This window comes from Balaenoptera musculus, chromosome 2 (assembly GCF_009873245.2).
Source record: "Balaenoptera musculus isolate JJ_BM4_2016_0621 chromosome 2, mBalMus1.pri.v3, whole genome shotgun sequence".
In the NCBI taxonomy this organism is placed as follows: Eukaryota; Metazoa; Chordata; class Mammalia; order Artiodactyla; family Balaenopteridae; genus Balaenoptera; species Balaenoptera musculus.
Genome location: NC_045786.1, coordinates 162676072 through 162690408, shown reverse-complemented (window position 1 = coordinate 162690408; position 14337 = coordinate 162676072). Strand labels below are relative to the sequence as shown.

The window sequence follows — 14337 nt, the reverse complement described above, 5'->3', positions numbered from 1 at the left end:
GGGTACAGAGACACGGAATGTCAGGGCACATTTATTGCACTCTTATGGTCTATCAACACCCTTCTAAGTGCTTTACCTGTATTTCCTCATTTAATTCACAATCAACTCTACAGGGTAGGTATTACAGTTGAGGAACTGTCGGCGGGGAAGGCAGGAACTATTAAATGCCACTGCCTAGGCAGCACATGCTGAGTCAAGGGTCAGGGTCTACTCTGCCCTCATGAAGACACAGGCTTTGTCTCTGGAACTTATCAGCTGGCGGGGGAGCAGAGAGATGGACACCAATAATTTACCTTACAGTGTGGCAACTGAGACAGTATAAACATCAGTCATTATATGACAGAGTTTGTTATAAGAAGCTCTATCACAGAGGGAAAGAGCAACTATTGTGGGATCACACAGGATCTGTCAGATGTTGAGCAAGGCTTCTTGGTGACCCTTGGCTTGGGTTCAAAGAATGCACAGGAATTTCCCTCCTGGACCAGAGGGGAGAGAACATCCTGTGCAAGCATCTGGAGAAACAGACCTCCATGCTAAGAGGAGAATATGAGCGTCCGGGGTGGAGGATGGTGGTGGAAATACCTCCTGTGGAGATTCCTTCTACTTCTCTTCCTATTTCCTCTTGGTGAAACTAAAGAATCCAAGCCCCCAAAGGGACCTCTGTTGAAACTTTGACATTCTATTTCCCCTTTCCTTGAGCTGTCCATAGCATCTGAGGCTCATCAGGCCAACCTTCCTCACCTCACAGGTCCTTGGAGGTGCCTGAGGTTATGCCAGTCACATCAGAAGGCATCTCCTGATCTTCCTTCCTCACATCTCTGAATAGCTGAGTTTCAGCTTCACCCTTGATTGACTGGGGTCCATGTCTTTTCTTCCCAAGAACAGCCCCAGGGCTGCTGAGGGGATGAGAGATGAACCTGCAGGTAAGGACTCCTGGAAAGCTAGAGTAAGGCACCCCTAGAAGGGATGATGTTGACCATGGCTTGGTGCTTCCTCATACCTGACATTCCAGACTGTCAGCTCCATCCTTAAACGCGGTATCCAGCATCCAACCCTCTCACCACCGCCACAGCTATCACCCCGGTCCATCCACCACCATCTCCCTCCTGAACTACTGGCAGTATTCTCAGCCCTGCAGCCACAGTGGTATTCCTAAAATGTAGGTCACGTCATGACGTTCATTAAAAGTCCTGCACGGATGCCCCATTTCACCAGAGGAAAAGCCCAAGTCTCCATAATGGTTCACAGGCCCAACATGAACTCAGGTCTGACTCCCACCTCTGAGCTCTCCTGCTTCGACCCCCTCCCTTACTCTACCCCAGCCACTTGGGTCTCTTTCCTGTTCCCCCAACTCATTAAATATGCTCCAGGGCCTTTGTACTTGCGGTACCCTCTGCCCAGAGATGTTCTCTCTCACCTTCTTCAAGTCTTTGTCCAACGTCACTTCAATGAGGCCATCTCTTACCACCCTGTCAATTCTTTATTCTCCTCATTGGACCCTGTTCTGTTTCTTCAACTAACCACTTTTACCTTCCAATTTACTACTTTATTTTGCTTATTTATTCCCCTGCCTGGAATGTAACCAAGGCAGGTATTTGGTTAGTTTCCTGCTGTATCCCCAGCACCTGCAACAGGGCCTAGCCGTAGTAGGTGATGACTACATAGTTACCGGATAACTGAAAGAAGGCACAGTTTGGACACCTGCCCTCAGCTCTGTCTGCAAGGCCAAGACAAGGAAACCCCACTGGGGACTCTGCATCCTCCTCAGAGGGCAAGGGAGCTGGCATCTGAGCTGGCAGTCCTTGCCTGGCTCAATCCAACTCGCCTGAACAGACATTGACGGAGCCCTGGGCAGGTGCTGTGCCTGCCTGAGATAGATGAGTCTCCACCCACCTCGAACTGGGTGGGGCGAAGGCTGCCTGGGGCAGAGGGGGCCTGCTAAGGGGCACAGGCCAAGCCAGGCCCAGAGGGATCTCCCAGAAACCTGAGATGGCAGGGCAAGCTCAGGCAGGCCTCCCCGTCACACCCACCTCATACCCCAGGCCCACTAGTCCGGCCTGGCCCGTGACCGTCCCCAGGGTCACTGCCCTTTCTAGGCCCTATTCCTGAGGGTCTGCGGGGCTCCCAGTCTCTGCCTCCCTCCCTCACTCCCTCCCGGGTCTCCCTCCTCCACGCCCCCATTCGGCCAGACCCCTACCACCACAGCCCCTGCTCTTCCTCACCTCTCTCTTCCACGCCTTCCCCCTCGAATCTGGACCCCAGCCCCAGCCCCTCTCCAGGTCCCGTTCCCGGGCCTCCTTCCCCGACCCGGCCTCCGCCGCACCTCGCCCCTCCTCCCGCCTCCCCCTCCCCCTGGCCCGGGTCTCGCCCCGGCCCCAGCCCCGACCCGGGCCCGCGCTGCGGCTCCGGCCCTGGCCGGTAGGGGCCGCTCCTCGCGGCGCCCGGGGCCCCGCCGCGCCAGCCGCCGCCGCCCGCCTCCCCGCCCCTTCCCCAGCCGGCGCTCCCGTTACGCCGCGGAGCCGGGAGCCGGAGCCCGAGCCCGCGGCGGCAGCGGGAGGCGGCGACGGGGGCGCCCGGGCGGCGGCGGCGGCGGGGCCTGCGGGGCCTGCGGGGGGGCGGGCCGGGCCCGGCCAGGCCGCGATGGCGACCAAGAAGGCGGGCTCGCGGCTGGAGACGGAGATCGAGCGCTGCCGCTCCGAGTGCCAATGGGAGCGGATCCCCGAGCTCGTCAAGCAGCTGTCGGCCAAGCTCATCGCCAACGGTACGCGCCGGGCGCTCCGGCCTGGGCTGCTGGAGGCGCCGCGGCCTCCGCCGATCGCCGGGCCGGGCCCCCGAGGCGCGGCGGGGCGCGGGCAGGGGCGCGGCCGGGTCACGAGGGCGCTGCGCCCGGAGATGTGCGCGGCGGGGCCAGGGCCTCGGGAACCCGGGGTCCGCGGAGCGGCGCGGTGGGGGCGTCCTGCGGCCGAGGGCTTGTGCCGGGCGTCCCAGAGTTCCGGCGTGCAGGGAGGGCTTCTGCGGAGTCAGGGGGTGGGTGTCTCGGAGTCGGCTGCTGTACTGGGGTCCCAGGGGGTCAGGGGCCGGCCTAGGGGCTCTGAGAAGTTGGAGGCGATGGGGGGAGGGTGCGTCCTCAGGACTCGGGTGTGGATGTATGGGGATCCAGGGTATAGTGTATAGTGTATAGTGTATAGTGTACTCGGAGTCACGATGTAATTACGGGGCTCCTGCGAATGGGGGTGGTGAGCAGAGACCCCTGGGAAATATGCTGTGTAAACAGATGGCGTTCAAGGGGCTCCAGGTGGAAGCCCAGGCTTGGGGTGTGTGGGGGGCGGTGGTGGAAGTCAGGTTGAGATGTGTCCCAGGGTCCAGAGGGTAGGATGTCGAAGCTGTGCATCTAGGGAGGTCGGGTTTGGGAATATGGGGGAAATAGAGTCAGGGGAGCCAGGAGGTAGAATATTGTGGAGAGAGGTGGCAATGTGGTTGAAGAATGTTGGGAAATGGGGTTGGGTGTGTGAGGGGCTTGGGGCCTAGAGGAAGAGGGGGTCGGAGAGATCCAAGGAGTAGGAACCTGGTGCCTGGAGTTAGTCTATGACCCGGTTGACTCAACTGGTTCTCATACCCAATGGAATCAAAATTGCATCCAAAATACCATTTCAGAGCACAGATCCACGTGTCCTTATTTGTTTTGGAAGCAAGTATCCTTAATATTTGCTTGTCTTTTAGTGCCCGCCAAAACCGCAGGCACCAGTGCACTGGCGAGAGGGCAGAGGTTTTGTCACATTTCATCTCAGGCTTCCTGAGGCTGGTGAGCACATGTTGGCTGAACAAATGAATGAATGAAAGAATGAATGAATGACACTGTTCTGAGAAAGGACCGCCACACAGTTTTCAACCTTCTCGCCTCAAACTACCCAGAAATGGAGAGGGATGTCATGTGTCCTCTTCAGGAATGGTTTATATTTGTGCCTTTTATGGTATCAGAGTCTCAAAATAAGAACTTGGTTTTGTGCACTCTCAACTGTGGTACCTTGCTTTGGGCCGGTATTTCCTGGGCAGATGCAGGTGCCGTGATCATACCAGGGGCATGGAGGAAGCACAGACCTACCTGGGCTCAGCATGTGGAACATGTTGACTCTTCTCAGTTAAGCGAGCATTTGAGGAAAAGGTGTTCAGTCCTCTGGGCCCCAGTGGCAGCCTGACCTTGCTGTCCCTGTAAGGGTCACGAGCTTGCCCTCTTGCTTCTCTTCCCCGTACCTGCAAAGTTTTCTTGTTTCTTCAGAGTTCGACAATCCTGGGTCTACTTTGTCACTTCCCAGCTGTGTGGGCATATAATACCTTCAGGGCAGGTTGATTTTAGGATTAAATAAGTTCATTTGTGAGCCCCCTGGTTTTTCCCTTCAGAACCCACTTGTTTCCTGCTTTATTTACTCATTCAACCAATATTTGCATGCCCACATGTGCCAGGCATCAACAGTGGTGAATAGCACTGACCAAGCTTCTACCGTCATGCACTTACCTCCTCGGAGGAGACTGATGGTAAGCAAATATGGACATAGTAAACAAGGTAGCTTCAGATAGTGAGAAGTGATTTGAAGAAAACAGACAAGATCATGTGACTGAGAATGATGGGTAGGGGAGGTGGGGTAACTCAAACTATGGTGGTCTCTGGAATGAGAGAGTAGATGGGCTTTCAGTGGCTTGAGCTGATCTTACCTTCACGGCCCCTCTAGGCTTGGCTCCCTTTCCAAGGCTTGGTCCCTAGAATCTAAGCCACAGTCATTAATGGGGCTTGCGGGGGGAGCAGGTTGTACGGGGCACTGTGGTCCATGGGTCTATGTGCAGGTTTGGTTTGGGGAAACTCATGAGAGGGAGATTCCTGCCCCAGAACCCACATGGTAAGCAGCAGCCATGGATGGCCAAAGGTCACACAGACTAGAAAAGGTCAAAGAGATTGCTCAGGAAGATAAAAAAAAAAAAAAAAAGCAAAGAAAAAGGATGAAACCAAACAGAATTATTGTGGCTTTCCTTTGGGGTTCAGAGAAGTGCTTGTAGGAGGGTCTTTCCCTTTCTTTGGCTGATGGGGGCTCCCTTGACTAGCAGTGGGACTTCCTCCTGGCTTTGGGGGCACCAGACCCACCTGGGTGCACTAGACCTCAGGTTTTGGGCAGATTTGGCAAAATCCCTAAGCTAAAACATTTGCTGTTTAGAATAAGGACAGCGAGTTAATGTCGTGTTTGTCACACTACGACAGTTACCTTGAAGGCAACCACAGGCAGGAAAGGGCACAGTCTTTGGAACCAGCCAGACCAGTGCCTGAGTCCTGGACCTGCCACTTCCTAACTCTGTGACCTTGGTCAAATTACTTAACCACTCGGAGCCTCAGTTGTTTCATCTTAGAATGAGGATTAAAAGACTTACCTTGTAGGGGTTGTTATGAGATTCAAAGGAGTCTAAAGACTCCCAGGGCTAGCCACAGAGCCTGACACCTTAGTAGGCAGGCCCTTCATTCATTCACTTATTCATTCATTCATTCCACAAATACTGAGTACTTGCCAATGTGCTAGTCACTGTTTTAGCCACTGGGGATCTACCAGTGACTACATCAGACAAACATCCCTGCCCTTACGACGCCCACATTCTATTAGGGAAGGGGCAGGGAGACAGATAAATAAAATCATGAAGAAAAATGTACAGGATGTCAGATGGTGGTAAGTGGTATGAGAAGAGTAAAGAGGGGAAGAAGGAAGATTGCTTTGGGGTGGGATGGGGGTGGGGCTGGTTTAAATGGGAGGCCGGGGAAGGCCTCGATGGGAAGGCAACATCCGAGATAAGAGCTAAGTTGGTGGAGTGTGTTCCAGGGAGGGGACTTCAAGGGCAGAAGCCTGGTGAGGGCAGAGGGGCGGCAGGGCCAGATGGCATGGGGCCTCATGGGTCATGCTGAAGGCTTTGGGTTTTCTCTGAGTGATGTGGGAGCCATGGGAAGGTTCTGAGCAGAGGAGTCACTCGTTCTGGACGCTCCCGCTTGCAGCGAGCCTCTCCGCTCAGCACATCAGCTACGTGCTCGGGGCATGGCAGCCCCTCCCCGTGGAGGGCGGTAAATAGCGGACACTTTCAGAGCCTGCTGCTTCAGCCTGACTCCCCTGAGATAAATTGGTTTAGATAGTTTTGCCAAGAGGTGTATAAGGAAGAAAAGGGCCAATGCCAAGCTGGAAACAGAGCCCAGAAGTTCCTTTTCTGCCTCATACCCCACTGCAGTCACTGTTTTTAATCCCTCCATCTCAAGGAACCAAAATGTGTGGCAGCTAAATGCCAGGCCCTGATGAGTTCCAGCAAGAGAGTGGGGATGGGAATACATACAAGCTAAGGGGCATGGGAGGGTCCACTCAAGCCCAGGCTCTTGCTACCTCAAGTGTGGTCAGGGGTCCGGCAGCATGGGCATCGTCTGGGAGCATGTGAGGAGTGCAGACTCTCGGACCCCACCCCAGACCTGCAGGGGATTGGTGGGCACAGGGAAGTGGGAGGGGCCCTGGCCTGGAGATGGCGTGGCCGCCCGAGGGGTCGGGGGGAACACGGAGAACCGCACATCGGCTTCTTGTCGGCTCACAGGTCAGCCCTGGCCCTGGGAGGGCAGTCCCAGCTGCCTTCTCTCCCCAGAAGGTCACCCTCTAGCCTCCTGGTGGTTAGGTTCACTGCTGTGTGAGAAAGTGCAGTGATCTGTCCCCTGGGCTTCAATTCGGACTCTGCCTCTGGCTGGCTGGGTGACCTTGAGCCAGTTACTTAACATCTCTGAGCCTGCGTTTCCTCATCAGTAATATAGGGTTAATAATACCTAACCCATCAGGGTGGCTGTGAGGATGAAATGAGTTGATATATGTTAAACTTGGTATATGCAAAATACTGGTATTCACTCCCTCCTGCTGACTCAGCATGACCCTGGGCAAGGCAGGCCAGGTCCTGGATATCATCTGGTTGGGAAAAAGTGTGGGAGACCTCGAGATGACACACCTGAGCTGTGCCTGGTCAAGACTTCTGCATATTTCAGTAACAGAACAGGCCTTTTGGAGCGTGCACCCGCCCCGAAAGACAGCCGCTCGCTCTGAGGCGGTGTCGGCCTCTCCCCACTTCCCCGGGCTGCTCAGCGTCTCAGACGGGCTCGGTCGCTGAGCTCACTTGGAACAATTAGGCCCTAATCATAGTGTCTCCTTGAAGGGACCATCGCCCTTCTGGTTAGGTGTGATTTGGGGTCACTTTAATTACCTCTTGGTGAGGGGTAGGTAGGGAAGTGGTGCCTGAAACAAAGAATATTTAGGGGGGCAAAGTTTGGTTACGAAATATACTTAGACCTTTGCGTGAGAGTGAGGTTCTCGCCTTTGCCAATAGCTGATATTCCTGTGGTTTGAAGGAGGGCACGGGTGGCACTGTGGCTTCCCCTTTCGGAGGAGGGCTGGGCTCGCTCAGGCCCCTGGAGATTTCTCAGAGACGGGGAGATGTAATGGTGGATGGGGGGCCCCTCTGCCCGCCCGAGGGGCTTCTTAGGAAACAAGGCTGAGGTGTAACTGAGAGCCTGCAGCGGGGTGAGAAGGTGGCCCTGGCGTGTAGGAATGGTGTTTTTGGACATTCCTGGGGTCCAGCGGACTCTCGGGAAGCCCCCAGACACAGGGGAAGGAAACGTAGGAGACGCTCCCTCCTGGCCTTCCCAGGCCAGCGTCCTGCTTTCAAATGCTCTGTCCTGCTGTCCTCTGAAGGACATGCCTTTGTGGCAGACCACACGTCCTGATTTTTGGATCCAGAAGATTCATTTTTTCAACAGTAGCACATGGGTGGCTCTGAGCTAGGCATTGGGGCGCATGTGGTCGCTGTGGTCGCGGCAAAAAGACTGTGACCTTGTGGCTCCACACAGTGGGGCTGGGACCGCTCGGCTCCTCCTCCACGCCGCCCCCCCGCCTGCCCCCCGCCTCCAGGGCACAGGAATTTCAGGCTCCGAGTGGAGAGGAAGGAGGATTCCCGACATCCATCCGCTTGGCCAGCCAGCCTTTCCAGCCTGACCTCCCATCGCCTTGGTGCGCCCCCCTCCGTTGGCTGGTTTGGCCTCCCGAACCTTCTCGCTCCCCTTGCTTTTCATCTCTCACCTGTGCTCAAGCTGTTGGGCTCCAGAGTCCTCTCTGCAGGTCAGAAGCCTACCCATCTGTCAAGGTCTGGTTCAGGTTCCTCCTAGCTGTCCTTCCCCCACAGAAAAGGCTGTTTGCCTCTGAGAAGACAACCACAGAGAGTCAGAACCAGATGGGCCCTGAGAGATCACATTGGATAGCAGTTTTCACACTGTCCTGTCGAGAAACCACCCTGGTGACCAGGTGGGCAGGCCTCACTCATTGGAGCAGTTACATTTTCCCTTAAAGTTTCCTTTGAAGGAGGGCTAATGTGCTTAAAAAAACACATTTGAAACCCACTGATCTAGTCCAACCTCCCCATCTTATAGAAGAGAAAACAGGCCCAGAGAGAGAGGTGTCTTCCTTAAAGCCACCAGCTGGCGATGGCAGAGGTGAGCAGAGTGGGTCAGAGGTCTGGACCCTGGGTCAGAGTGTTACTCCGCCTTGAGAAACCCCATGTGTAAAGTGGGGACACACATCCAGAATTCCTCTTCTGAAACCCTTGGGGCCAGATGTGTTTCAGGATGCAGAATTTTTCGGAATGCAGTGTATATACTGGACATTACGTGACACTCTCCGTGGGGTTAGTGGCAGTGCTTCATGAGAAAACAAGCAGTATTTCTGCATTAAAACATATCAACAGTCATTGCAAAAGGGATAAATAGACTCCAAATAACCTTATGTTGGTTCAGTTTAATTGCCCAGTAAGTTAACAACAAAACCCAGCTTTTGGTTTGTAGAGAGGTCTGGATTTTGGAAATTATGGACGAGGGATCGTGAACCTGTAATGACAGTGCTAAACTGGTAAGGTGGCTGGAAGGACCACATGAGAACAGAACAAAACAAGCCAAAGAGCACCTGAAAGTGCTTTTAGCCCGGGGCCTGCACAGAGTAAGCCCTTAGCAGAGATAGCATGGGCTGTCTCATGGTGGTGGGTGCTAGCGTCTCCCACCTCCCCGCTCAGGGCCGCTTCCCCTCCCCCACACCGTCTGCTGGGCATGTGCCTGGTCTCCGCACCATGGTGGTCCTTCTGAAGGGCGTGCTCCTGCTTTAGTGGGCCACCAGCCTCCTAGCCCGCAATGGGTGTTCTGTGTCGAAGTGGCCCGCAGACTTTCACCAGGGGAGGCTCCTGACCAGTTGGAACCGGTCTTTCAGGAAGCAAGGCTGAGGGCCTTCCAAAATGGATGTGAGGGCCAAGGTACAGGTGATGACCCTGTCCCTGGGGAGTGTTGCGCTGCGGGGACTGGCGTTTACGTGTGGGGCTGGTGGTGTCAATCCAGCATTCTCCGCCTCCAGTCATTTTGCTTCTTCCTAATTGGGCCCTGATTTTGTTCAGCTGTCGGCCCCTCTGAGTGCCATGTGTTTTATGGTAGGTGGGCCTTGGCCCCAAGGGTCTACTCCCTTGCCTGTCATTGGTTGAGGCATGAGCATGTGACTCAGCTGCAGCCCATGAGACATTAGAGACATCTGCTGTGGGAGGGGGCTTCTGGGAAGGATTTCTTCACGCTTAAGAGTGACGTACATGCTTAAGAGGGAAGAAGAACGTTCTCTCTTCTTGCCCTGGAAATGGTTCATGCTTTTGAGACGTGGAGCTGCAGCCATTTTGTGCCAGGAGGCACTCGGCTCAGGAGTGAGGGGGCTCCGTGGGTCACGGAGACACAGGGAGAGCCTGGCCATGCTGTCGAGCTGCTGATGCTCCACGCCTGCAGCGGTCCCTCCCTGGACTTCCTGTTACCTGAGATAATAAACGCCTTCTTGTTGAAGCCTTGTTGAGTCGGGTGTTCAGTCATTACTTGCTGCTGAAGGCGTTCTAACTGGTGCACCTCTTCGCTTACCCAGAGCACCTGCCACCGGCCGGCTTTGCACCAGGCGCTGCACCCAGAAGGGCCTTTCCTCCTGATTCACATCGCCCTCAAGTGGGCGGATTCCTGCCCCTCTGGATGACCTCGTGCTTGGCAGGTGGTGGAGGGTTCCAGACCTTTGACTGTGTGAAAGCCATTGCTTCCCATCTGAGGAGCCAGGAAGAGGGAAGAGGTCTTTTCTTCTTAATTTTGAATTTTTATACAATTTGGAAAATTTTACTTTCCATTTACAGTTATTACAAATATTGGCTATATTCCTCGTGTTGTACAGTACATCCTTGAGCCTGTCTTTCACCCAATACTTAGTACCTCCCACTCCCCCACTCCCCCACTCCTATATTGCCCTCTCCCCAACCTGGTAATCACTAGTTTGTTCTCTATATCTGTGAGTCTGCTTCTCTCTTTTTTAAAAAAACATTTTATTTATTTATTTTTAAAATAAATTTATTTATTTAGTTTTGGCTGTGTTGGGCCTTCATTGCTGCATGCGGGCTTTCTCTAGTTGCGGTGAGCGGGGGCTACTGTTCGTTGCGGTGCGCGGGCTTCTCATTGCGGTGGCTTCTCTTGTTGCGGAGCGCGGGCTTCAGTACTTGTGGCTCGCGGGCTCAGTAGTTGCAGCTCACGGGCTCTAGAGCGCAGGCTCAGTAGTTGTGGCACACGGGCTTAGTTGCTCCGCGGCATGTGGGATCTTCCCTGACGAGGGCTCAAACCCGTGTCCTCTGCATTGGCAGGTGGATTCTTAACCACTGTGCCACCAGGGAAGCCCCCTGTTGTATTGTTTAGATTCCACATATAAATGATATCATGCAGTATTTGTTTTTCTCTGTCTGACTTATTTCACTTAACGTAATGCCCTCCAAGTCCATCCATGTTGCTGCAAATAGGAAGAGGTCTTCTGAGACGTCTCAAAACCATCCCCATCAGCCACCAAGATGAGACTGAGCAGAGTTTGGCAGGCGGGTGAGATGAGAGCCACGTAGACTATAAAGGGCAGCCGTAGCCACAGGAAACCTGGTGTTGTGGCCTTAGGCCCTGCTACCCTCCAGGTTTGTCTGTCCCTGTTCATCAAGCACAGCACGTGGTGGAGGTGCCAGAACCAGGCAGAACAGATGTTTTTTGGTCCTTTCACGGGCTTGCCAGACATGGAGTCAGAATCCCAGGCATTTGCCCTCTGAGTGACCTTGTGCACATGACTTGAACCACTGAAACCTTAGTTTTCCCGACTTCATGGGTGTTAAAACAGTGCCAGTAAGGAGGGAGAATGAACAAGCATTTCTTGAGCTTCAGCTGTGTGCTGGATTCTGAGCATGAACTTTTACGTGGATCCCGGTATATCATCACAACAGCCACGTGGGGAGTGGGGTCGGGGCTGTGATTCCCGTTTCAGGGCCACGAGTAGACCGAGGCTTGGAGCTGTTCATAGAATAGGGCTCTAGCCCACTTACGCCTCTAGTTCCATTATTCTACACTAATGTTTTTCTAAACTTTTCAGATCAAAGAATCACCGAGCCGGCTTATTTAGAGCCCGGTTTGTAGGGCTCCACACGCGGTGGTTCTGATGCAGCCCGTTTGGGTTGGGGCCTAGGCTTCTGCGCTCTTTCTAAGCTCCCAGGTTGTGCCAGTGCTGGCGGTCCGTGGACACGCCCTGAGCTGCACCGAATTAAGGGAGCTCGGACGTTATGGATTGCCAGACCTCCCATGTAGGGTGGCGATTCTCGGTCCAAGATTCGGACTGGAAATCTGCATTTCAAAATTGAGCCTCCGGTGATTTGTGTCCTCAGGCGCGTCTGAAAGCCCCTGCCCTCAGCCAGCATTCTTAGCATTTAAGGAGCACCTCCTGTGGAGCGGGGCGGGGGACGCTGCACCAGAAGAAGTAGAGCCGAGCTGGTCACCGGCCACAGGAAGCTTCCCGGAGTCCCAGGCTGGGTCCGAGCTTCTGCTTCGGGAAGCCTTGGTGGCGTCGGGTTCAGGGAACAGGGTTGTTAACCAGCACCCGGGGGATTGTGGCGCAGGGAGTTCCCGGACCACACTGAGGCATGATTGTCCAGGTGGTGGGACAGCGTCACCTGCGGCCCGAGGAGAACAGTGACAGCATCACTGAAGGCTACAGGGTGCAGCTGGCTTACTGGGCGCCGAGGGTGGCGGGTGAGGCCTGGCAGAGCGTGGCTTTAGGCGGCCTCTCCCGGTCTTAGCGCCGAGAGTCCTGTGTCCCGGAGTCCCCTCAGTCCTGGGCAGTGGGACAATAGTTCGCCCTCTTAGGCGGATGGAGGTATTTTAGCAAAGAGGAAAGGAACCTAGTACAGGAGAAAGCGGTGGATTTTGCCCTGTTAGATCCGGGTTCAAATCCTGGGTCCGACACTTACTGCTCGTCCGGCCTTGGGTGAATTACTTAGCTTCTCTGAGCCTCAATCTTTATCTCAAAGGTTACTTTGAGGAACAAATCAGATAATGCAGTTTCTAGCACAGCATTATCTCAAGTAGCCTCACTGCATCAGGAGTATTGTGTGTGGAAGGAGGTAGAAAGTTCCAGATACTCAGTCCTTTACAGGGTGTGGACGAAGTGGGCAGGACAACAATAATAGTAATGATAGCAAAGATGCTTAGTGGGGGTGGGGTTCTTGTGCTGAGAAGCTGGCAACCACCCGTGTTTGCTGGGTCACAGAACTAGTAAGCGCTTCAGCCCAGGTCTGACAGATGCCTCGGGCCTTCTCTCCCAGCCACCCATTCAGCACCCAGTGAGGCTGGGGTAGGACGTAGGGGTGCTGCCACGGGTAATGGGGACACGAAGATGAATGAGACCACTGGGCTGGCCGCCCCCAGGAGGGCACGGCCTTTTGTTCATTGCTCTATCCCAAGCACCAATCACATGGCTGGCACGCAGTAGGTACTCAACTAATTATTCAACGAACAACTTGGCCTGTGCTCTGGAGGAGTTAACTTGGATTCGTTTACTCATCAGACGCCTACTGAGCACCTCCTGGGTGCCAGCCCTGTCCTGAGGGCCTGGAACGCGAAGATCGCTGAGTCCAGTACATAGAGACTTGGGAGACTGGGCTCAGGGCTGGGGGGGTGGTGGAGGGACTGGGCTGTGGCGGCCCCCCGGGGAGGGAGTGTCCACCCGCGCGTGGTTGCACATCTGAGCCTCTTGGTGTCGTCCTAGCGTGACTGGCCTGGGCCCGCCTGGGCTGATGGATCGCTGTTGGGGCTGGCTGCCTGTGGCCTTCTCTCCCTGTTTCTTGGGCAACTGCAGGGTGGACACTTGCTGGGAGGCCCATCCCAGGGAGGGGTTCCGGTCCCCTCGCTGCCCCCCTTATCCCTCTTCCCTCCTCCCGTTCGGGCTGGCTCAGCCCCTTTGCTGCAGGGCCGGGCTCCATTGAGGAACTGCCCCCTCTGGCTCTTGTAGGTTCGGAAGCAGCGTTCTCCCACGTTAGCCAGCCTTGGGGGAGTGTCCAGTTGGTGAGATGATACCCCTGAGGGGTGGGGTGGTGCCCAGCCCAGGGACCTGCAGTCAATGCCACCCTCCCTTCCCTGGTCCACCAGGCACCAGGCCGAGGCAGTCAGCTCCGCACTGAGTCTTGGGCCCGGAGGCCTGGGAAGGTGGGTCTCCCTGGCCCGTCGCAGCCGCCCCACACCCTGTGGCAGCCTCCTCCCCGCCCTGCCCCAGCACACACGCCGGCGGCGTGCAGTCACCCTTCTGCCTGGAGTCTCGCTTGGAGAAATTCCTCAGGCCCCTCAGACCTCGCTTGCTTCCTCACACCTCCTGAGTGTCCCTGCTGGTCTTTGCACACCACCGTGCAGGACTTGGTGGTACCCGCCTCCCTACAGACCCTACCCTTCAAGGCAAGGACTGGACTGGGGCTTTGGGTCTTCAGGAGGAGCTTGCTGAGTCCGTGTGGGTGTACGTTTAACAAGCCTGTGTGGGGCTGGCTTCCTGAGAGAGCCATTTCCGAGCCTTCTGGGCTGGCCTGATAACAGCCCCCCCCTGCCCATTAGACTCACTTCCTGCCCTGCGGAGCTCTGGGGACAGTCAGGCCAACTCAAGCTCATGACTTCCAAGTTACCTTGTCTTTTCTTAGGCGAGGTTTCTCTAGGGGAAGTGCGTGCACGTGTGTGTGTGCGTGCGTGTGCTTGCGCGTGTGTGCGTGCGTGCGTGTGTGTCCAGCGTACTCGTCTACTCTGCCGGCGCAGAGGAAGCATGGTCTTCTGTTCCCACGTTTTACTCTCGCATCCTGTCCTTCGGCTTCTGCATTGTGCGTGGATATGAGGAGGCTTTGGCACGAGGCCTGGACCCTGACGATCCCAGAATGTCGTTTTCTGCCAGCATCTTTTGA

The 14337-nt window shown here is 55.3% G+C and overlaps 1 protein-coding gene across 5 annotated transcripts in view; it reads left to right on the top strand.

Annotated features, from left to right (window-relative positions):
• Positions 1 to 2591: 2591 nt before the first annotated feature.
• The window catches only part of TTC7B (tetratricopeptide repeat domain 7B), a 240435-nt gene continuing 228689 nt past the window's right edge, over positions 2592 to 14337 (top strand). For 2 of the 5 annotated variants that reach the window (XM_036842602.1, XM_036842601.1), the window contains exon 1: positions 2593 to 2761. In XM_036842602.1, coding sequence (XP_036698497.1) covers positions 2641 to 2761 — 121 coding nt within the window. In that variant the 5' untranslated portion in view covers positions 2593 to 2640. Of the gene's footprint in view, positions 2762 to 14337 lie in introns of all 5 variants that reach the window. The other 3 variants (XM_036842603.1, XM_036842604.1, XM_036842606.1) reach the window with 3 other exon arrangements.